The 24262-nt window shown below is 38.5% G+C and overlaps 1 protein-coding gene across 4 annotated transcripts in view; it reads left to right on the top strand.

Annotated features, from left to right (window-relative positions):
* LOC109061719 (ankyrin repeat and SAM domain-containing protein 1A-like) overlaps window positions 1–24262 on the top strand; it is a 95725-nt gene that overhangs the window by 37771 nt on the left and 33692 nt on the right. For 3 of the 4 annotated variants that reach the window (XM_042750402.1, XM_042750403.1, XM_042750405.1), the window contains 8 exons: window positions 80–166; window positions 546–709; window positions 1341–1397; window positions 2370–2490; window positions 3737–3780; window positions 4505–4604; window positions 12254–12753; window positions 22551–22601. In XM_042750402.1, coding sequence (XP_042606336.1) covers window positions 80–166; window positions 546–709; window positions 1341–1397; window positions 2370–2490; window positions 3737–3780; window positions 4505–4604; window positions 12254–12753; window positions 22551–22601 — 1124 coding nt within the window. The remainder of the gene's footprint in view (window positions 1–79; window positions 167–545; window positions 710–1340; window positions 1398–2369; window positions 2491–3736; window positions 3781–4504; window positions 4605–12253; window positions 12754–22550; window positions 22602–24262) is intronic. The other variant, XM_042750404.1, reaches the window with a different exon arrangement.

Below are 24262 nucleotides of genomic sequence, written 5' to 3'. Positions count from 1 at the left end.
ACACATCACTGAATCTGAACAACTCCCAGTTGTTTCCTCCTCAGGTCATCGCTTTCACGCTTGTCTTCTCTCTCTAAAGCTCATACGAGCCGCCGTCCGTCAGACACGAGCCTCCCTCCTCCACCAGTGCCACCTCCTCAAGAGAGCCTGAGCCCCAAGAGAAAAGGTCAGAGCCACTCAGAAAACTCTACTCGATAAAACACGTTCACACTTTAAATATTAGGTACCTTTTAAAGCTGTGAACGCATTGAAATGCACCTTAAGAATTGAGTTAATTTCGTACCATTATGAATAAAACTGAGTACATTGTAAAACCCAATGTGTTAGGGGATTATTTATGCGAAACATAAACTAATCCAAATAAACAAAAACATTTGTCACTGAATCCACTGAAACAAGAACATTTGTCACTCTTCAAAATATGTATATACAAACAATGTAAATAGTTTTTTTTTTTTTATGTCTAGCAGGCCGGATGTGAGAGGAAATGCCGCTGCGCCAGATGTTCTGCAGATGTTGTAATGCGTATGTGTGTGTGTCGACAGGAGAAATGGAGCAGCAGGTCAGTGAGCTCATATCCGGTTTGTCTGTGGAAGAGAGTCCGTATGAAGCTCTGTTTGAGGCGTCCTCGTGTGTCTCACTGGACAGTCTGGCCAGCGGAAAGTCATCGGACAGAGACTCCGGACGACCGGACAGCGAAGCCGGGAAGGTGTGTGTGCCAGATATATAATTTATTTATTTATTTGTGTGTATGTGTGCATATATTCATATGTGTCTGTTTGTTTATTTATTTATTTATTTGTGTTTGTGCGTGTTTTGTGTATGTTTGTGCAAGAAATATATTTTTATTATCTTATTTATGGTATTATCTGGCAAATTGGTGTTTGTGCAAGAAATATATTTTTATTATCTTATTTATGGTATTATCTGGCAAATTGGGCCACTCAGATGAGGAAGTGTAACTGCTATTTATAAAATCAGAGTTTTGACTCTAGATCAGCCTTGATAAAAAACATTCTATATTAAGGAAAAGCTAATACATTTCTTGGCAACCATAAACATCCAGTTAATGAATATTTTGCTTGGCGGAAGAAGTATTCATTTATTATGATGTCGTTATTAATAATGCATTTTAACAGTTTATTGAACTTTGCTGCATTTTTTCACCTTTTTTTATTAAAAGGAATAAAGCCGTTCTTTGAGCAAGCTTTCTTTGAAATCGGAAGATTTGGTGTAGCACAGTTTCCTCCACTAGATGGAGACTTTGCATAGTGTTTTCTTTCTTCAAAAAAGACATTTTCAGCATGTTTGATAGTGAATTAGTTGATTGTTTCTTACAGAAAGAGCAACATCCTCCAAAGAATCAGTCTGCACAGGACGAGGATCTCCGCTCGGAGGTAAAATCCTTCATCCATTCATTCAGAGATCCATTGATTGATTCACATATTACTAAAATCAAATTAAGTCTGGAATCCTTAATAAATAGCTCTGGAAGAACGGCCCAGTGTTTCCATGAGCCAGATGTGATTTACCCTGCTGTCTCCTTTTTCATTTTATATTTAAAAAAGAGAGAAAGAGTCTCTCTACAAATCGTCAGTCATGTCTTCAGATGCGAACAGGGAGTGTTCATCTTTCAGTTTAACTTCATTCAAAATCTGTTATTTGTTCTGTGGTGGTAATGCTATGGGTTATAGTGAACAAATATCATGATATTTACAGTACATGGTACCTCAGTGTACCTCAACCTTTTTTTTTCTGACTCTTTCTTATTCTCTCTATTTCTATATGACACAAGTGTTGTGACGGTGTAATGAAAAGACATTGATTTGCAGCAGTGCACACGCTAGAGAGCAGAACAATGAATATTGCGGCGAGAGGCTGTTGAATCTGTCTTTCCGCACGTCTACCTAAATCAGACAGCCTCCTCATGAATATTAATGCTGTGCATCTCTGCAACACACAGCAAACCTTCAGTCTGAAAGACTCGGGCGCCCATGACCAATACTAAAACACTGCGGCTGGATACAGAGGTTCACAACTTCTGGACACTGTCAGCAAAACATCACTCACTGGACTGTGTCATATAAATGTCAGCCATTCAAACTTAATACTGTTATCCACTGTTTTTAAAACGGTCATCATTTTCATTGTACTGCTGCTCGTAAAGTGGTAAGGACTGTGAAATAAGCGACTGGTTTTTATATCAGCGTTTTCTACATCACTGAGTCTCTCTCTCTCTCTCTCTCTCTCTCTCTCTCTCTCTCTCTTTCTCTGTCTCTCTCTCTCTCTCTCTCTCTCTCTCTCTCTCTCTCTCTCTCTCTCTCTCTCTCTCTCTCTCTCTCTCTCTCTCTCTCTCTCTCTCTCTTTAGGCGGTTTACACTAACAGCAGTGTTGATGAACGCGCCGAGCCTCTGGAAAAGGAAGAGCACACATATGAACTCTTAGTCACCGCACAGACCAAAATCCCCAACAACACACAGAGCAAAACAGGTACACGCTCATTTTCCATGAGACCCCACATGAACCTCATATCTGCCTCCCTTCTTTGTTTGTTGAACATGATGAGCTAATACACATATGTGACCCTGGACCACAAAACCAATCTTAAGTGTCAGTTCTTTGAAAGTGAAAGTGAATAAATGAGCTTTCCATTGATGTATGGTTTATTAGGATCTGACAATACTTTGCCGAGATACAACTATTTGAAAATCTTCAATCTGAGGGTGCAAAAAATCCAAATACTGAGAAAATCGCCTTTAAAGTTGTTTAGATTAATTCTTAACAATGCATATTACTAATCAAAAATAAGTTTTGATATATTTACGGTAGGAAATTTACAAAATATCTTCATGGATGATCTTTACTTAATGTCCTAATAATTTTTGGCATAAAAGAAAAATCAATCATTTTGACGCATACAATGTATTTTTGGCTATTGCTACAAATATACCCCAGAGACTCAAGACTGGTTTTGGGCTCCAGGGTCACGTATTCCTTTCCCACGTATGGCAGTGTCATCAAGTAAAATAACAACTACCGCATTATATAATGCTAGAACAGATGTTTCTGATTTCTAGTCTTTCTTTAAAATAATTAAGTGATGGCAAAACAGAATTGTTATTGTAAACTAAAACTATGCCACTGAAATAAATGTTTGAAGTTGAAGTACTGAAATTAGTAAAAGTAAAAAAATAATTAATATGGTAAAAGCACATAAAAGTGATTTAAAAATAAACTGACAAAAAAAAGTTGAAGTACTAAGGGGAATATAATATAAAAATAAACTAATGTATATCTGCAGTAATAGTACATAAATAATACTAATATATCATTAGTTGATCTCTTAAAAGTGAAGGACAACAGTAAGTCATGAAATTGGCAGGTCACACTTTATTTTAAGGTCCAGTTCTCACTATTAACAAACCATTAACTGTCTTTTGCCTCAGTAAGCTCCTAATTTGCTGCTTATTAATAGTTAGAAAGATACGGTAGTTGTTAAGTTTAGGATTAGGGATGTAGAATATGCTCATGCAGAATATGTGCTTTATAAGTACTAATAAACAGTCAATATGTTAATAATAAGCATGCTAATTAGCAACTGGTTAATAGTGAGAATTGTTCCCAATACTTAAAGTGTTACAAGTTGTCCTAAATTAGCCCTTTTTTTGCTGTATTTTACATTTTGTTTGTTATTGATGTATCTTTGTATTGAATAACTTTAAGTCTGTATCTCCAGATGTGGACGTCTCAGCCAAGTCTTCCAACAGTGTCCTACCTCAGGTGAGAATATTGCTCACTGCCTACTACTGTACCTACAGTACACAGGCAGCTGTCTTACAAGGCAACATGCTGTTTGCTATGACGCCTCACAAGTGAGTGATTTATAACATTTTAGGCAGCAGCAGCAGCACATATTGCTTCATGCAAGGCTCGAGATTCACACTACATTCCAGTAGAGTTTGATTTTAGCATGTTGTTAAGCTAATAGCTTAATAGCTAACAAAACAAAGTATACAGCACACACAAGTATTTGGTGAAAATCTTCAGTATTGAAAGAAATGTGTTTATTTATAATCAACATTTCACTTGTTTGCAATCTTGTATTTCTTGTTTTTGATTAGATTTTGGATGGCCACCTTTGCAAAAGATGCATGTTATGCTTTCTTAGAATTTGGCTAAAAAGACGCACGTTAGGAGGCAGCATAATTGAGTTTCCTTTTGCATCCCATGATGCTTTAAAATGCTGCATGCATAGGAAGCTCTAAGGTTTTGTAACACAGCTTTGTTGTTCATCACTGTGGTTTTTTTTTTTTTTTGCAGTCTCACATCTGTCATGCTGTCCGAACACTGTCTTGTATGCAGTAGACAGTTAATTATCTCTGTATGCAGCATCTGTTTTGTGTGTGCATGCATGTGTGTGATGCAGACACTGTTTTGTGTGATTGTGCATCTGACAAAAGCCAGACATTCCTTAACATGCAGATATTGGTGTTATTTTTTGCAGCGAAAGACCACTGCACACATTGACCCACGACCTTCAGGGTCCAACACAAACACTCTGCAGCTGCCTGCACCTCATTTTAGCACAGGACAGACGTCTGGAGGTGAGTGTGTGCATGTGTGAATGCTTAAGGAGCTTACTAGCTAATTACTGGCTGTTATTCTTTACAGTGTTACTGCCACGGTTGATTAACAAATAACCATTTGAGTGACAAATACTGTTTAGCAGTCAAAAATGTATCAAGCAAATGAAGACAACATGTTCTCTACTCTGTAAAATGCTTGCCATCTGTTTAAGACTTAGACTTTTGGGCTGTCTTTAAAGGAATAGCTTTTTAATTATTATTTACTTACCGTCATGTCATTTATATGGAGCCCCTAAAAGGACATGGGAAAAAATGAGATGGGATGAAAATTTTGGTTGACATTGATCTGCCTTCAAAACACCTGGTAAAAGAGCTATAATGTGCATCATCACTACGACACACCCTTTAGGGCATTAGTTCTGGCTTTTGTTCACACAGAGCTCGTTCCGGGACTGAACCTGGCAATGTTACTAGGTCCCCAACCCGGGATCGATCCTGGAATCAATCCCGGGACGTGTTTGCATGCGCACAGAAAGCGATCCGGCAATTTTCCAGCAATTTTCCTGGACCAACGTGCAGTGTGAAAGGGGCTTTATATTTCAATGCTCGTGTGTTGTTTAACAAAACCTTTGAGTTCCCTTAGCATGTAGGCGAGAAACTTCGCATTTACCTGTTAACCTTGTTCACTCATCAAACTTTTGCATTCCCCCAAGAAACTTTTGCATTCGCTCCTAAAACTTTTGTGATTAATCACAGAACGTCTGCATTCACTTGATAAACTTTTGTGCTTGTCAGAGAAACTTTTGCAATCATTTGCAAAATGTCACGTTGCAGTAGGTTTTCTCACAACACATTTGCATGACCTTGATAAAGTAGCTTTTGCTCGTTAAACTTTCGCAATCCCCAAAAAAAGTGTTTGCGCACTAAACTTTTGTTCGCTCATTAAAGTTGTTTAATTATTAAAGTTCGCTTGTTAAACTTTGCATTCCTCCAATAAAATTTTGAGCTGCACTTGCTAAACCTTTGTTTGTTTGTTAAAATAGTTAAAAAAAAAATTGTTTGCTTGTTAAACTTCTGTATTCCTCCAATTAACTTTTGGATTTGCTCTATAAACATTTGCGTTCGATTATTAAACCTTTATTTTTTGCTCCCTAAACTTTCGGTTTTGTTCACTAAACTTACATTTTTGTTCACTAAAGTTTTATTTTTGCTCGTTAAACGTTTGTTTTTGCAGGCTAAACTTTTGCGTTCTCTTGCAAAACTTTGTGTTCCTCGTTTGTGATGAAAATAATAAGTGGAGGGAGAAAAAAATATATATATTTCAATATATTTAATTGCTTTTAACCTTTTCCTACTATTATATTCATATGCCATATTTTTTCATTGCTATATCCCCTTTTTACATTTTAACAAATGTTTGTGCTGTTTCTTTCCATGCAAGTTCCACAGATTCAAAAAAAAAAAAACACAAAAAGTATCACAAAAGTGGTAAAAATGTTAATTTTTGGGTGAACTATGTCAAAATATCTGCCTTTGTCAACAGTTTTAATATAGAAATATTAGTAGTATAATAATGCAAAAGTGGACACATTTGTTATGTCCCTGTGCATTTGTCCTGATTTGTCTGTGTGTCAATTGTCTGTGTGTCATTGCTTCGCTTGTTTAACTTAGGATAATGTTTACTCCGTGTAACATGACTCTAGTTAGCATTACCAGTAGAAGGCCATTGCCTCTCTACTTGCTACTATAAAGGTGAGTCTTATAAAGAAACGATGAGAACAGACATATAAAGCCATTCTATTGTAGAAGGGTCCAAAATGTTTTAATATGGTTGCATTTTCATAATTAATGAAAAATGTCAGTGTAATTTATATATTATACGCCCCACACTCTCCTCGTGTTTCAAAACAAACAGCAGAAATGTCTCTCCTCGTCTCTTTGCCAAGCTTCATAGACCTCAGCTGCCACCTCAAAAGCCGTGCTGCGCTCATCATCTGTCAATTATGCTGCAGGAAATCAGCCTGTAGACACACACTAGCACACACCCAAATAACAGGGTGTGAGCTCATCATATTTCTCATGTCAGGGTCTCTCAGCGGGCTCCATGGGTTGATGTATTGAAAACCTGAAGGAGGATCTGACCTTATTGCTTTGGAGATGAAAGCTTCACCCTAAGTGCAAAATCATGTTGTGTGTTTTAGACATCCCTTCCCTCTTTTAATAAACGCTGCTCACTGTTGGCAGGCGCTTAGAAAGCTCTTAGCACTTAGCTGAAGGGGATTGCAACAGCTGAACGAAGAAGTCAGCCCTGTTACTCTAGAACATTCTAAGGGTGGCATTACTTCAGTTCATCAGATGTCAGCACTACTCAAGTGTGCTTGGCTGTGTTCGAAAGCATGCAACTTAATCAGTACAACACCGTATACTCACTGTGTTCTGCCTGCTATTTAAAAAATAGTTAGTGAAATAGTAGACATTCCTAGTAATAGTAGCAATTGATGTCACGCGACTTCATCAAGGTATTATAGGTGCACTTCCAACGCATAGGCTCATCTAGATTTTGCAAGACCAATTGCCAAAATACTGTGCATTATGCTTAAAAAAATTGCTCAAACAAGCCTAAAGCTGGGGACACACCAAACCAACGGTCGGGCTATAGTTTGTTTGGTGTGTTCTGGAGTTTCTGAAAATCTTTACCCTGGCAGAAGTTTTCAAGATGTTCGGTTACAGTGACCTAGTGCATAGAAAAACATGTTCGTGTGGACAGGGCCTTAGTTTGCAGTCGGCTGTAGTCAGTGCAGTGTGTTCAAGTGCAGCTTTTTGGTCCAGACACTGCTGACGTGAGGAGACAACACCGTCAGCTTTCGTCGCCACTAGTTCTTTAAAGTCAGGCTTAAGAAGATCTTGATTGGTTCAAAATTATTTTCCAGCCTGATTGGTTGAAATTACCCAAAACCCCTCTAAAATCAGCCAACAGACCAGTCTGACCAAGATAGGAGATCAATTAAAGGGTTAGTTTACCAAAAAAATGAAAATTCTGTCATTAATTACTCACCCTCATGTCGTTCCAAAACCATAAGACCTTCGTTCATCTTCAGAACACAAATTAAGATATTTTGATGAAATCTGAGAGCTTTTTTACCCTCCATAGACAGCAAGGAAACTACCACTTTAAAGCCCAGAAAGGTATTTAGGATATTGTTAAAATAGTCCATGTGACATCAGTGGTTCAACTGTAATTTTATGAAGCTACGAGAATAATTTTTGTGTGTATAGAAAATAAAAATAATGACTTTATTATTATTTTTTGATCAACCCTTTAAGACCATCTATTTTACACATTGTGTTTTGAATTTGTAAGAATGTTACAGTATTGCATTGTTGACTTCGTAACATGCTAAATTAAAAAACTATTGGAAGTGTTGTAGCCTTGTGCGCTATTTGTGTGGCATGTACAAGTAACCATATTGAGAGTATTTTCTCCTATTTAAATTGTTTCAAATCAAAAAGTGAACCTCTGTGATCTTTGAAAGTGACTTCTGTGTGAGCAATTTCACGAATGTGACTGCACATTAGTTGAAATCTGTATATTTGGGAGTTTTACATAAGGGCAAAAAAGTTCCCAATGCAGAGTGAACCTCTGTGATCTTAGAAAGAAAACTCCAAGTTACCAAGTTAAAGAATCTTTGAAAGTGACTTCTGTGTGAGCAATTTCACGAATGTGACTGCACATTAAGACATTGCATAGACAGAAGACGTCAAGGTACTAGGTTTAGAAACAGAGCTATGGGGTTGTTTGGTTTGGAACATGCTCACACTGCTTTTATTTAATTGAACATTGAATGTTTTAACCAGTGCATGCTTGTAGTTACTGGAAACAGACATGTTGTTTGAGTAAACAAGTGACTTTCTCTTGGAGAAATGCTGGCTAAAGCCTTTGGTTTGGACGGAGAACAGCACTGACTTCATCTTCTCCAGAGGGCCTTGTTGATTTAAATTGACGTCACAGGTTAGGCTTCGGGTCTCACACGCAAACAAAGACTCGAGTCCCGAGCTGCCTGTTGTATGTTTTTAGGTGTGTCAGTTACATGAGGAAAGTGATTGGACTCATGGTTCTGTATGTTCCTCCAGCACACACGTCAGTGCCTCACGGAGTGGGTGGTTTATTCAGTCCCAATGCCTCAGAAAACTTGAGAGATGAAATAGTTGCATTGTAGTTTATCGTAACCAAATATTACAGCCGAGCTGAGTTAACTTGAAAAGAAACTCACATTGCCACAAAGGTCCCAATGCTCTGTTTTTGCTTCAAGATCCAGATTTTGCTTTGGACTTAAAAGTGCTTAAACGCCAAAGGTTAGTCTTGGTCACATTTGTTTCTCTGTATGTAGTTTTTTGCACTCTTTTCAAGGATGTGAGCTCTTTCAGGTAGGCCTAATTACTGTGCAAATGGGGTGAAATATTAACATTTTTACTATTTCTTCATTCATTTTGACAGAAGCTGGACTTTGTTTAACTTTTGACATGCTTCTAGCTAGCTATCTAAATAAAAATAAATCAATTTTATTGACACCGACATCTGAAAATAACAGTGTCACCTCCTTGAGGTTTGTTACCACCTCAGTAATGCAAGATTGTACCGTGTACAATGTTACAGATGCATGCAATGTGTTTGTGTACTTGCGTACAGAATGTTTCTGGCCTTAGGCTCTGACATGGCTGACTTGGTTTTCTTGTCACCAAACACCACACACCAGGATATCTCTGGTATGGTGGCTGTTTGCCCAGCCACCTGGCTTGTATCACGGACCTGGAGTTGGATTTATCTCTTGGTCTGTATGTGTGTGTTTGCCAGAGGAGACCTTTAAGTCAAGTGCAGTGCATATACAGAAGAGAACCGAACCAGATGAGTACTTTTCACTTGTCGCATTTGCAAATATACACTTGGAGTGTTTGTCCTTGTAGTTCATTCAACATTCTCGCCAGAAGCCATCTATGCAAGAGTACACGTGAAACAGACGTGAATGTGGGACAACAAATTGCAATTGCACAGTCCCACTGTACATGCTTATGTTCTGTAGTGATAGTAAACCCCAGTCCTAAAGGGGGTGATAGAGTTTCCTAAATGTCTGTCTAGCTGCAAAATCACACATGGTCTGAGTAGCTTCTACATTTAATGAAGAACTTTGTGCTTTGAAAAAAAAAAGCATGTTCTAAATGCCATAACAGCCATATCACCCTGCAGCCCAAGACTGGTTGCCCACTGAAGCTAAGCAGGGCTGAGCCTTGTCGGTACCTGGATGGGAGACCTCCTTGGAAAAGGTTGCTAGGTTGTTGCTGGAAGAGGTGTAAGTGAGGCCAGCAGGGGGTGCTCACCCTGTGGTCTGTTTGGGTCCTAAAGCCTTAGTGTAGTGATGGGGACACTATACTGACAAAAAGCACCATCTTCCGGATGAGACGTTAAACCGAGGTCCTGACTCTGTCGTCATTAAAAATCCCATGTACTTCAAAAAAGAGTAGGGGTGTAACCCCTGCATCCTGGCCAAAATTCGCCCATTGCCCTCTGACCGTCATGGCCTCCTAACCATCCCCATATCTACTGATTGGCTTCATCACTCTGTCTCCTCTCCACCAATAAGCTGGTGTGCGGTGGCGTTCTGGCGCAATATGGCTGCTGTCGCATCATCCAGTTGGATGCTGCACACTGGTGGTGGTTGAGGAGATACCCCCTTGTAAAGCTCTTTGAGTGCCCAGAAAAGCACTATATAAATGTAAGGAATTATTATTATTATTATTATTATTATTATTATTATTATTATAATTATTATTATTATAAATGGTATGAATATGAGTAGTATGAATGAAATCCCCCATGTTGTCATTAGTCTCGCGTAGCCTTCAGATTGACAGCTGAAGGTCTGTAATCCATGGCAGCTTTCTTTGGCCAAGGCCCGCCCATGAGGCCGTTTGACCGACATGTCAAACAACCAATCACAGTTTGTTTCGTTCAACAGCACGTTTTGGGGCATAGAAATGTCGCCACAATAACAGACCGGAACTTAAAACAGTCAAAAATATTTTAAATATTGTGTGCCGGGAACTATAAATATAATAAAATAGTTTAAACACTTTTCACAATACAGCGAATAATGAAATTCTTATTTCGTATCTTTGTTTCCAGGCGGAGCGTTAAAGAACATGACACACACGTCTCCCAGTAATCCTGTATAATTCAACCAATCCAATGACGACTTTTGAAACTCGTGTGGTGTTTTTCCACTTTTGTGCAAACTGAAGTTGCGATTTGAAAATATGGCCAATGGAAACATGTCAATTTCGCAAAAACTTCGCAAGAAAGGCAATTCGAAAATTTCCGCCAATTTGAAATAGGAATCACTTGTGTCGCTTTACTGCCAACTCCACTCCCGTAAGTAAACTGTCCATCAAATGCACACTTCAGAATGTTGCTGGAAATAGTAGGCCAAAGGGGTACTTGTTGTCTACTGTTCACTTTCAGAAAATGTGTACAACAGCTTGTCACTGGGGCAGGACCCTCAAAGTGACACCTTTGTAACTTATTTATCCTTGAATGGTTCATTCTAGTACCATAAGAGTACATACTACTACCTTAATGGTACATATTACTACTCTAAGGTGCTAGTATGCACCCTTTAGGGGAAAAAATGGTACAAAGGTGTCACTTTGAGGGTATTGCCCCAGTGACAAGCTGTTGTACCCCTAAAGGTAAAATAACTGCACTTTTGTTTGTTTGTTTTTCGGACAGTGTTTATATAACTATGAATTCAGACATTTTCACCTGCTATATATTAGTGAAGTAGGAATATTCGGTTTGAAGGTTGATGATATTTTTCTATAAAATGTTTATATAACAATAACTGTGTTCAGCAAGATTCTGTATAAACTTTTCCTCCGGCATGACAGTAGTTGTCCTAAAAGTGAAAAGTGAGCGCAGAATACAGTTTTCGCTAATGTACACTGTAGCGCCCCCTGTGGCGATGCTGAGAATGCAACGCTCTTTTAAATCAAGCTTGAATAGAAGTATTAATGTACTTGCCTATAGTATGTTTCAGGCCAGAGAGAGAGTGTAAGAAGAGATCTGTAAGTGTGCTGTTCTGGGAGAAGGATTTTTCATAATCGCAAAGCAGGGATTTAATTTTTAAGAACCTAGCGCATAACGGTGTGGCAAAGTGGTGTTTGAGAGAAAGAGAGTGCAAGTGTGTTTCTTTCACAGTCATCTCTGTGGTATCCTGTTTCAAGCTTGCCACTCATAATGAAGGGAATCCTTAGTGAGGCATAACTTCTCAGGAAGCAAGCCCTATAAAGCTGTGTGCTTGTTAGCAGTGTGACAGCGAGAGAGAGATAGAAACAGGGAATAGAATAAGCAAGTCACAAACAGATCTCTATGGAGAAAAGTCAGCTGCTCATAGCCTGCACTTGGAATTTTCTAACACAGGCACTTTGGAATTGGTGAGCCCAACTTACTTTCTTTCTGCATTGTTTTCTCCCTCCCTTTTCCAGTCAGAAAACAAAACCAGATTTGTTTCAGGCACTGGACAGTAGTGGAGTGGGCGGTTTCATGTTATCTGGTCTAGATACGACTCCACAGTCCATCTGTAACTCTCTCACTCTCTCCTCTGTTCTCCTGACAGAGAGCTCCTCGCACGGTGAGGATATAAGCGCTGCCGTTCCTGAGCAGTTCACTGGTCTGCTTCACGGTTCCTCGCCGGTAGTCGACAGTCAGGAGGAAGCGTTCAGACTGCCGTCCTCTGGAGTGAAGTCCGGTGAGGCTTCCAACACTTCGACATCTGCCAGCTCCGCCCCCCTTCCCCTTCCCAAATTGGCAGTCACCATGGAAACCATTCTTCAGGACACCGACCCCAAAGCTATCTACGCCACGGTCCACAAAGAGCCACGGGATTCGTCGAAACACAACTCACCGGCCCGTGATTCTCCGCTGACGAGAAGGATGCCTCCGCCGGGCGATCTCAAACTAGCACGTAGCCTTTCGAAGTCCGACTCCGACCTGCTGGTGTCCCCACCCGGTGAGGAAGAGACGGGGTTGGGCGGCCGAAGTGAGTCAGTGTCCAACTGTAGCACCACCAAGAGAAGACTGGAAAAATCACCTTCGTTCACTTCAGAATGGGACGAGGTAAGAGCTCCCCCTTGTGGCCTGGATGTACCGTTCTTCTTACATTGTACACAAACACAAATGAATAGGAATAAATCAGAATTTCGAACACAATGTTTGACCAAGAATGGTTAAATGCCATTGGATAAAAGAGAAAATGAGCAGAAAATCCTTAACAATTTTGTCTTTTGTTGTGTATTCTTCAGCACTTTGTTGTTGTAGCGTACTGGAGAGTTTACATTAGACTAAAGTCAGTTTGAGGTTTATTGAAAGATTATTATTCTATAATAATTCATTATTCATAGTTTAGCAACATTTGTTTTGGAAGATAGGTTGGATGATGTCAGAATTGCATTTGAGGAATGTTTAGGTTCCCAAAGCTATTTTTAAAATAATATTCAGTACTTAAAAAATTGTTTCAGCCTACATTATAAAATATACAATATTCCAAAGCTGTTTCATTTTTACATCACATTTAAACATATCATATAATCATATATAATTTTTCATTTGGGTGGATCACTGAAAGTAAATATTTAATTGCAAGTGATCAAAACTGATGCAGTTCACAGAATCTGTTAGGAATGGCTCAGATAATTGTTAGTAGCTGGAGTCCAATGGGAAAATTTATGAGATGCAGGAAATGAATGGTAAATGGTGACCATTCAGTCTGTCATTTCTCATTGCGTAGTGACTTAATGGGAAATGTGCATGTAAAATCAGGTTCATACAAGCATCCTCTTTTCTAGTTTAAGATCTGATGTTATCTGATAGTTTTTCTGGAATTTGAAACAGGAATTCTTTCCATAGACCACACAGCTGTACATTTCTGGTGGTGTTCAATGAAGGCTTTGGCTTCAAAACACCTTGTCTTTGTTATTTATGTTATTTCCAGTCTTTCAACATTGTTGAAAGGTAAATTTCACAGTGTCCAAGCATGGATGCTTCCAAGAAAGGAGGTGCTATAAATTCCTTGCTTTCATGGAGCTGAGCAGGTAGTCTGCCAGACTATTGTCTAGAATCTGCAGAAGAACATAAACTTGTCTTCTTCCTGTGGTCTGCATATGTTCATGATGTCTGATGATGTAAAATGGCCAGAAACTGTCTAAACAAAAGCCATCTGCTACGTTTAGGTGCATGACAAGCCTCATATGCTTAGAACAGTAGTCCCACTGCAAAAGTGATAGTTCGGTTAATAACACACTTTTTTAACAGAAGAATTAATGTGTTTTATTTCTGGCTACATAAACCTTTTGGACGCTTCCATTGTAAGTTTTTAACCCTAAATGTAGTTAATGCTGTTGATTAAGGGTAACTCGGCATGGGACATTCCTTTAAAGATTACATATGTCCATTTCTTTGAGAAAAATGTCAAAGGAAATGTCTGTAATGCAATCAGAGTTAAGCGTCCTGTATTACCATCGCTTTGGCTTCAATCTGAAGATCTAGACACTGGATACAGACGCAGAGGGACTGGTGCAGTTTCCATCACACTCTGTCTTACACTCTTACAGGCGAGACGCTCGCAGGTAATGGAAGACTGTTGCCCAACACAGATGAATTGCTGAGAAGTATCGGAGGCTAAAATGCTATTTTTGTTTTCGTCTTGATGCTTATTAGACATGTTTGTATGAAAGCCCATTTCCGCCACTAAATCAATAAAACAAGTTAATTGTGACTTTTTATCTCACAATTCTAATTTTTTTCACCACTTTTCTTTCCAAGTTTACACCTTGTAATTCTGACTTTATTTCCCATAATTGTGAGTTTGTCAGAATTGCGAGAAAGAAATTCAGAATTGTGAGATAAAGTTTTATTTTTTATTCAGTGGCAGAAATGGGCTTCCATATGTTTGCCTCTTTTCTGACACACAAAATGAACCTAACATGAAAAGTAGCTAGCTGAAACCCATTAAATGTCTGTATTTGGCGTAATCTGTTGAAATGATTCAATTCCATTGATATTCTGTTGATATTAGGAAGAACCGTGTTTTAATCGTTGACTCAGCATAAGATCTATAACATGAAATTACCTCCTTTCACTAACCATTTGTTGAAAAGGAAAGAACAATCTATTTTAAGCCCTGTTTTGTAGCCTTTTTGTAGAAAGTGTCTTTTGTTATACATCTTTTTTCGTAGTGTAACAAAGTTAAAAAGTGAAATTGTATTACACTTTTAAACTGTTTTTTTTGGATTTGTCCGAAAAGAGGCTCTCTTAAAGGTCAATGCTGCGTCCAAGTTTCTTTCTCCAAGTTTTTTTCCTGTCCCTCATTTTGTCTTTTTCATGACCTTATCACCATGTGGATAACCTTACTCAGTGGGTCGGGAGACATGTCCTCTAACAACAACGGTTTAGTCTGGAAATAGTATGTTGTAGCAACACCTGCGGTGTTTCTGCGTTCTGTTCTGTTAGACACTGGTTGTGAAATGACGAGAGGTCAGGGAGCAGAGAAACTCACCTGCTGATAACAGTTTTGTTTTCTTCATTTATCGACCTGCGACTGTTTTTCCATTTTCTTATCTTTTCTTTCTCTTCTCTTCTGCTCCCTTTCTGTCTCTTACGCTGTTCAGCATGTTTCTGTTGCTTGTGCGCCAAACATTTGAGATTTGTGTGGAATTTTTCCAGTGTGAAGAGTCATTATAACACACACACACAAACACACATAGTCTGTGTTCCTCTTATACTCTGTCCATGTTTGTTACTCTCTCCTGCCCTCTGCTGGAAAAAAATCCATCCATCCATGCATCTTACCTGTTGTATCTTTCTGTCTGCTTGATTAACATACAATTTCAGCATTTTATTCAGAAACAGGAGCTTGTAAATAAACAGAAGTAGTGTTTTGTGATGCCAATAATCGATTGTTTTCTTGTAAAGGTAAGCTGTAGCAGCTGTGATTGAAGGTGCTTCAGCTTGTGAGAGCCTCAGGATGAGTCTGGTGTGTGTGAGAGCCTCAGGATGAGTCTGGTGTGTGTGGCAGTGTCAGGATGAGTCTGGTGTGTGTGAGAGCCTCAGGATGAGTCTGGTGTGTGTGAGAGCCTCAGGATGAGTCTGGTGTGTGTGAGAGCCGCAGTGGTTCATGTGCAGAGCTGTTTGATCCCCACTTCGTTCATGTGCAGAGCTGTTTGTTTGCCGCTTCGGTGAGCTGCAGCAGCAAACTAAGCACCCAGAGTGAATCATGGAGCTTAATTCGCTTTGCTCCCGTTGGATTTGTGCTCTTAATGAACACGCTTTTATTGATGAGCCTCAGCGATTGCTTGATTTATGGCAAATGATGGAATCAACTGATGGAGTCGTCATGAAATCAGAATCCGCATTGAAAATCTTGGATTCAAAGTGAAATTTAAAGCTGAAAGCAAATCATGCTGTGTAACATCATCACATGCATATGAATTTACATGATATGAAAATCGCAAATTGTTTCTTCCATGTGTTAATATTAACAGTAAACCTCTGTTGTGCATCACATGTACTTGTGTTTGCTCAAAATTATGAGGAACGTTTAATTTTAAGATTCCTTAAATTGTTAATGTTTGTTTCATTACTGCTGTTTTTAATACATTTGTATTTGATTATAAATCCCAAAATAAATAAATAAATAATCGACCAAGTACATTGATACAGAATTCAGAAAAAATAAAATAACAAAAGGTGCCATGTGTAAAAATTGAGGTAAAAATATCCAAAAAATCAGCTACACGCATCAAAAGAATGAGAAGAAATAAGGGCGATGATGTCATTAAAAAAATGTAAAGTTATAGTGCTGCAGAGATATCAACCTTAATTAGCATTAGCATTACTAGCCACGGCCCGACAGGTGTCGTAATACCAGTTTCGGCCATGGGAGGCGGTATGCGGGCAACATAACCACCAGCCAACCTGCAATACACGAATAACTCGCACGGCTTGTGGGCGTACTTGAAGCTGATGTCAAGCAACCGCGCTCGGAATCACAAATCAAATCCGATAAGAAAAGGAGCCGAAACAGAGGGTCTGCACTGCTTTCCATCGCTGGAGACAACTGATGGACTTGAAAGAAATGAGCTTCGACTCCGAACTTGCAACATTTCTTTTGGATTGGTAAGTAAGATGCTGTTAGTATTTCGCTAGAAGTTTGTTTTATATGTTTGCGTATTTTTTTCGGGAAGTTATAACATAGAAATGTATCGAAGGCTGTTCGATAAAAATGCTAATGTTAACGATGGCTAACCATAGCTGCGTTTGATAGTTAGCTAGCTATAAACTTACCCACAGATCCGATCCGGTTTTCACTGTTATCTACCAAAGCCCGTCTCTACCAAGCTGATGCTAAAAATGTAACATTACCTAAGAAGCTTGAAATGTCTTCGATGATAATGAACCCGAGAGAGAGAGAGGGAGAGCGCCCCGGCCGCGCGCGCACTCAATCACTATATTCAGAGCGGTCAAGTTTTTGAAAGCGTGTGAAAAGAGTCAATTGCGTGTGTCTCACGGTGAATGCTTGAGAGTTGGCAGCTCTGGTTACGTTGGTTGGCGCTAGCTTGGTCAACAACAGCTGTCTGATGTTGACAGAATGCTGTCTGTCAAATTAAATTTAATTCAAATAATGTGTATATACAATTCAAAATGTAATATGAACATATTCACTGGTAAAGGTGAAGGGGAGTAGCTTGAAGATGTCATGTTTCGAAATCACTTGACATCACCCAACGTTCCGGAGGCAAAACGACGTCCTTTAGGCTTCGGCTATGGCTGTAGGGTTGTTGTGAAGGTAGGGGCGGAGCATAGAGACTTATTGAGGCATACTGCCCCCATCTGGTATGGAATGTGGAGTAAGACTTTACATTATTTCAATAAATTACACATGCCTCCTTTAAACCATTGATACAGAATTCAGAAAATTTAAAATGTCAATTTTAATAAATAATTGATAAATTAGTAAATAGTTGTTTCATGATTTCAGTTAATTAGAGATGCTTTTTGCAAGAAATTACAAACATTTAATTCAATCATTAAATGGGGGGGGGTTGGAATTTAAGAAAAAATAAAACCGTAATTTTTTAAATATGTATCTTTTTCCCCTATTATATATCCAAAAAGTTTTACTTTCTAGGAGAAAAGTTCATTTTGTATGCTCCGAACAATTCCAGATGGGTGAAAACTAATTTCACTCTACTTTAATAATGTGTCATTCAATATCTTACTTCACTGAAATGTGTCAAGTCTCAGATGTGAAATGATTGCAAATGTTTCATGCTGACTTTGACTCAACACAAGCATCTACTCTGTTTTCTGCCTGTCGCAGCAGAGTTTCTCTCCATATGTTGTCTTCGTGTTTGGACAGTCCGTCCTGCAGTCCCTAATGTCCAAACAGCAGTCTGTCATCATTTCTCTTGTCTATTTTTTGTCTGTTTCTCTCTTTCTCCTCCCCCAGCGGTCACGGCTGGCTGGTCCGGGACACTTCGCTGCCCTGAGTGACAGTGTGTGGGTGCAGGAACGCACAACACCCATCACTTTCCCTCTGTGTGTGTGTGTGTGTGTGTGTGTGTGTGTTCTTCCTCTTCACACACACACACAGTCTCACACAAAGTCTAATTTTTCATACAAAGGAGATTTTGACTTGCATGAGGGTGTGTGTGTGGCAGGGAGTTGGGCGTCCCAGGATTAGAGCGTGTGGGAAGCTCTCTGTAAGGGCCAGCAAGTTTAGGAAGGGGAGGTCTGGTCTGGATGCAGAGATGCAGTGAGCCCAGGGGAGTTAAACGAGTGAGTTGCGTCTCCTCTGTACGTCTATGCATTCGTCCCTCCGCCGTCCCGTCCCGTCCCGGCCCAATGGCTGCCCCCCGACCAGCGTTTGTGAGTGCGATTGTTTTCTTCCTATCAGCTGCTTTGGATGCATGACCACATTGTGTTTTTTAAAACCGTTGTCGTGTACATGAGATTGACGTCCACAAATTCTCAATGGTGAATGTTTTGGAAGGATCCAAGAATATATTCGTCTCTGGAGAGATGGATGTATTAGAAAACGTAGAAAGAATGATTCCAGCAGTTGTTTTGGTCAGTTTGTTTTTATTGGGAGAGTTTACTCAAAAGTTGACACATTTTTAAATCCTCCAAAAATCTTGTAATTTTTTTTGTGGTTTATTTTTTTAATATTTATTTATTTGTTTGTTTTAATTTTACATTAAAATTGCATGATAGTGATTAGGGTTTTTTTTTTTTTGTTGTTGTTGTTTTGTTTTTGGTAATAAAATTGTTTGTTGTTGCAGAACATTTTGTTTTGTCACTGTTTGCTATCATTCAGATTTTCCCTGAACATTTTTAAGATGAATTCCAGTGTCACACATTTGCAAAATACTCTTTTATTAATGAATGTTTCTTTCTGACAAAACAGATTTTGGTCATTTAATTTATCTCTGTAAACCTTTTACAGACTGTAAGCATATTTAAACATGATTGCCAAATTTTTTATTGCTGTTTTTTTACTGCATGAACAGTTCTTTTGTCTGTTTTGTTTGTCATAATTTAAATCCCCAGATTTTTATTATGACTTAATTAGTATAACAATAGATTTGTGTAAATTCGATTTTCCATTTGTTGTGCTATTTTTTTCCCCAATGTTTATACATATATATTTTTATCTTTAAACGTTATACAGTTTGTGAGACAAATGATATGTTGACGAATATCATGCAAAAATAGCTTTGTAAATAAGTACAAAAGACTTTTTGGGTTTGCTGTGGTTTGATTTTATATTTGTAAACTTGCTACAAATTGTAAGACCAGTTTCGAATGCTTTATCAATTAGCATACAAATTGATTTGTGTGAAGTTTGTTTTGCCAAAATATTTTTGCTGGTGTTTGCTACAGTTTTGAAACTTCCTGAAACTTCTGAGTTTGTCACATACTTGGAAGATTTAGGGTTTCCGTTTGTTTTGACAGAACAGTCTTACACCAGCGTTTTCTGTGATTTCAGTTTGCATTTCTAAACTTGCTGCAAATTGTCAAACAAATTGTGCATGCTTTAAAGATTGTCCTGCAAAATATATTTTCATTTGTTGTGCCTGGAAACTTTTTTCTAGTGTTTGCTTTTAATATATTTCTCTAAACTTTCAAAAGTTTCAACAGTTCAGAATACAACTTTTGTAAGATTTACCATCGCTTGCTACGCTTTTAATTGGCCTAAACTGACCAATTAGCTGAATTTAAGCGATTAGCACATGAAACAGCCTTCCGTAAACAAGATTTCTGCTTTGTTTGCCAATGTTTATGATGTAACATTGTTTACAGAGAAAGGCTCTTCTGCGTGGCTCTGGGTCGACTGGCACCTGTCTTGGCAGGAGTCTGGACTTGTTGAATGGATGGCAGCTTGGCTCTTTTGTGACTGGTTCTTGCCACTCGGTCTTGGTCCTTTTGCCCTTTTGTTTGCCCATGCCAGCCTTGCCAGATGCCTGGAGTCTTTGTAGTGGCACAGCGGTTATCTATTCTGAAGAGGGCCACAAACACACAGTCCTCCCCGTATGCTCCCCACGGCTCGACTATACTTCAGCTGTCGACCTGTGACTCCACCGCGGCCTTTGACTCTGCTATTGTTTGAGCGGTTTACCATGAAGAGGCCCTTACCGGCCCCTCACAATGAATCACTCTCTGCATTATCTCAAGAAACTGACAAAAGGCACTGGTGATCGATGACATTGTTTAGTTGTGAGTGTGGTGTGTGTGTGTGTGTGTGTGTGTGTGTGTGTGTGTGTGTGTGTGTGTGTGTGTGTGTGTGTGTGTGTGTGTGTGTGTGTTTTGAACCCATGGGGTGGGGATCACCGGCTGGACTCGCAGGTTTGGTTCTCAGTGAAGTTATCTTCTTTACTGAGGTGCATTAATGCTGCCTGCTGGTCTGCTCATGGGAATCTGTATTTTAAGTACAATTTTCAGACTGGTTGAGAGTGGCCTGCAACTCAAGCTTGTGTGTGTGTGTTTAAACACTGTCTGCTCAGATGCTGAGCGATCTGTTTTGCAAACACAAGCAGTATACTCTATGATACAAGCTCTCTTGCTGATGCAGAAAACATTTAATTATTTAGCATTTATTCACTCATTTATTTCCTTTGCATGCAATATTTCTCAGTTTGGTTCATTAATTGAGCCGTGCATAATGCGCGTGTGATTATAACAGGCTTTGCCTTATTTCCATGCAGCACAGTTAGTCTGGACTAAGTTTAAACCTGTCAGCCTGTGGAGCTCTCCGGCTCTGTTTAGAGAGTCAGAGATGACAGGAAGAGATGCTTGAGGAAGCTCAAGCAAGCTCAGGTTTGTTTTCTGAAGCTACACTTCAGAGAGAGATATTTTTTTTTCTGATTTTAGGAAGCGGTCATATCACATTTGGACCGGCATTGGTGTTGAATTGCCTCTAGATGGCTCCATGTAATGATATTAGTTTTCTTCTTTTGTTTTCTTAATCACAGCTTATATTATGACTTATGTTTGGTGGAACAGAAATAAGACACTTCATTAATAAATCCATACAGTAAAAAATGCGGTACATATATCAAATAAGATTTAAAGATGGGTTAAATGTGCTTAGTTGTCAGTGTCATGATGCAAAACTTAATCATCCCAAAAAAGCAAAATCAGATCTATGTCTTTCTTTCAATTTTGGGGTGAAATATGACCTGGATATGTTCTTGATTCACCCAGTTATGTAAGTGTCCCCTGGCTAATTATACTTAAGAATTAATCTGCAGTGAAATATGTCACTACCTGACAAAGACATCAGTTCGTTATTCATCTTCATTTCTTTTCCAATTGTGTGATAAGGTCAGCAGACACACTGATTATATTGAAGAATACTGATGTAGATAAATATGAGAGACTTTGCATTTTCAAACAAGAGGCAAAGCATTTGTGGCAGAGGAGTTTGGGTTGAGGTTTGCTGCTGAAATCTGGTTAAAAGCCAGAGCTTTATTCAGATGTTGCATCTGCAGTCGTCATTCACAGGTTCTACACTTTCCTGTTCCGTATATGCTTGTTTATTTCATATTTTGATATTTTCAGCTAGCAGAAAGATAGCTTGATTGAGCACGCTGTGTCGTATTTAAAACCCACTGCATAGAATTTTACATTATTCAGGACAGAAAAATACAGAAATAGAAAAAATAAGATTCCCTGTGTCAATAAATAACTTATTCACAGTTCATCAATTTACATATTATAAGTCAGTAAATTTCTCTTTATCAATCAAGAAGAAATCAGTATGGACTGATTAATACTGACGCTTTATTTCAGCTTTTTTGCTACATTTATTGTTTTAGCCATCTTTTACAAACTCATATTGCTTGAGAACTAGCTATAAAGGTGTGAAAATTTGTAAAAGACAGGAAGTGAATATCCGATTAGGTGCGGTGATCGCTGTAGCAGATGCACTGGATATTGAAAATGAGAAAACTGCTGTGGGACAGAGAGATGTCAGACATAACTGATGACTCGTCTGCCTTCTGATGGATTCTGGATGAGACTAGAATGAAAAAACTTCACTCAGCTTATCCTTAAATCAAAAAAACTCTCCTGTTGTAGATGGAGCCAGAGCGCTGGGATCAAAGCGTTCCCACTTTCCTTTTTCCCAGTCTATTCATTTATTTTTTTATTATTTTTTTGACAGCCATTCAAGTGTTTGTGCGTCTTCAAAGGGTTTATTCCTGGAAACACTGTCACTGAGGTGTCAAACCAACCTGTGGGTCACGTTTATATTTAGTTCCCATTAACTGTATTAAAGGGTTTCTCAATTGTGCCATTGTCAAGGGTCTTTTAAGCAAAAAATAGCAATTGAACAGAAGTTGATTTTCTCCCTGCAGAGACAGAGGCATTCCCTCTCTTTTCCATGGAGACAGCGGCCGCCTCAGAGAGTAAGACCCTCCACACGTTCCTCTGGCTTCCTGTCCACGTCTGCTGTTCCTCTGCTCTGTGCTGCTGCTCGCCAGTTATTACCAACCCTTCTACACAGATATTACTGATAGCAAAGTTAAATGGAGGTGTTCTTGTGATTACGTGTTTTGCAATGTATAGTTTACAAAAAACAAATCTGTCATTCGTTACTCATAAGAGTCCATTGTTGTTAAAGTGGTAGTTCTCACCAACAGATAAAAATTGTTATCATTTACTCACCACCATTGCTTTTCAAACATGTATGACTTTCTTCTGTGAACCTAGAAGAAATGTTGAATAATGGTGATAACTGTTTTGGTTCCCATTGACTTCCTTTATATTTTTTGTCCATGCAATGGAAATCAATGGGAACCAAAACACTACACTACAACTCCTTGGGTGAACTATCACTTTTACTAAAACTATTAAAAATCGCTTTTGTTAATTTAAATAATGCTGTAAAAAAAAAAAATATAGCAAGCAAGCTATATTGAAATATAACATTTAAAAAACTAATAAAATTAAAAAGCACTTAAAAATGACTAAAACTTGAAATGAAAATAAAAATAGAAAAATAAAAGCTAATTCAAAATGTTTTTAAATGGTTGTGATGTTCCAAACCAGGTCTTTTTCTTCTGTGTGAGGAAAAAGGAGATATTTTTCAGAATGTTTATGCTGTTCTTTTTCATACAAAAAAAATAAAATAAAAAATGCCTATACAGTCTTCTGAAGTCATATAATATAATAGTTTTGTATGAAAAACAGACCAGACTCACTGAAAAACTTTACCATCACACATATGCGTTCATGCTGTGGAAGAGAGCAGCTTGAATGTTCTTCAAAATATCTCCTTTTGTGTTCCACTGCAAACTTTTTGTTTATTTTATTTTATTTTATTTTATTTTAGGTGAAATATTTGTCACTAAATTTTGGAAACCTTGTCCGTGTCTTCTCGCAGCTCTCGCTCGGCCAGCTTTTCTTGGCGATTGTGGGAGGATTCGAACTCTCCTTTTTCTGTCTATCGCTGTCTTACTGAACCAGCTACTTTGGATAAGCTAGTGCTCGGCAGCTTTGCTGTCACTTAAAATGAATCGCTTTCTTTTACTAACTCATAGTTCATTATTTTTCGAATTTCTGCCAGTGTTTAATATCAGCCACACAGACTCATTATCCCCCAATTAAAATAATTTCTGTGCAGCGTTTTCAAATGCCTCATCACCTCCTCCATTGTCTTCATATTACATAACTCCACTGTTGTCCTGAAGAATTAGGAGCTGCTTCCACACATCAGTAGATTCATTAACTGCTAAGGACAGATCTTAATCTCATTGACTGGGATACAGCCTGTTTTTGATGTTATGAATTCATTTTTAGTGATTTAAATAATTATTGAATTTCCACACTAAAATGACAACCCAGACTGTGCTGATGTTACATAATCAGTGTCCTTTCAGTTACCGCAGCAGTCTGTCAATCAGTGAAAGGTGTGGACGTCGTGATCAGTGAATGCTGACTCAAAGAGAAGAGTTGCTTTCAGAAATATCCTGCTTGGCTAAATTGCATTGATATATTCAGATGCAAGGCAGAACTCCTACTTTTACCCTTATATCTTTTCAGACAGTGTCTTGTAGTCTGACATTTA

This window comes from Cyprinus carpio, chromosome B23, assembly GCF_018340385.1.
Source record: "Cyprinus carpio isolate SPL01 chromosome B23, ASM1834038v1, whole genome shotgun sequence".
In the NCBI taxonomy this organism is placed as follows: domain Eukaryota; kingdom Metazoa; phylum Chordata; class Actinopteri; order Cypriniformes; family Cyprinidae; genus Cyprinus; species Cyprinus carpio.
Note: the sequence above shows the minus strand (reverse complement) of the source record. Positions and strands in the feature narration are given on the sequence as shown.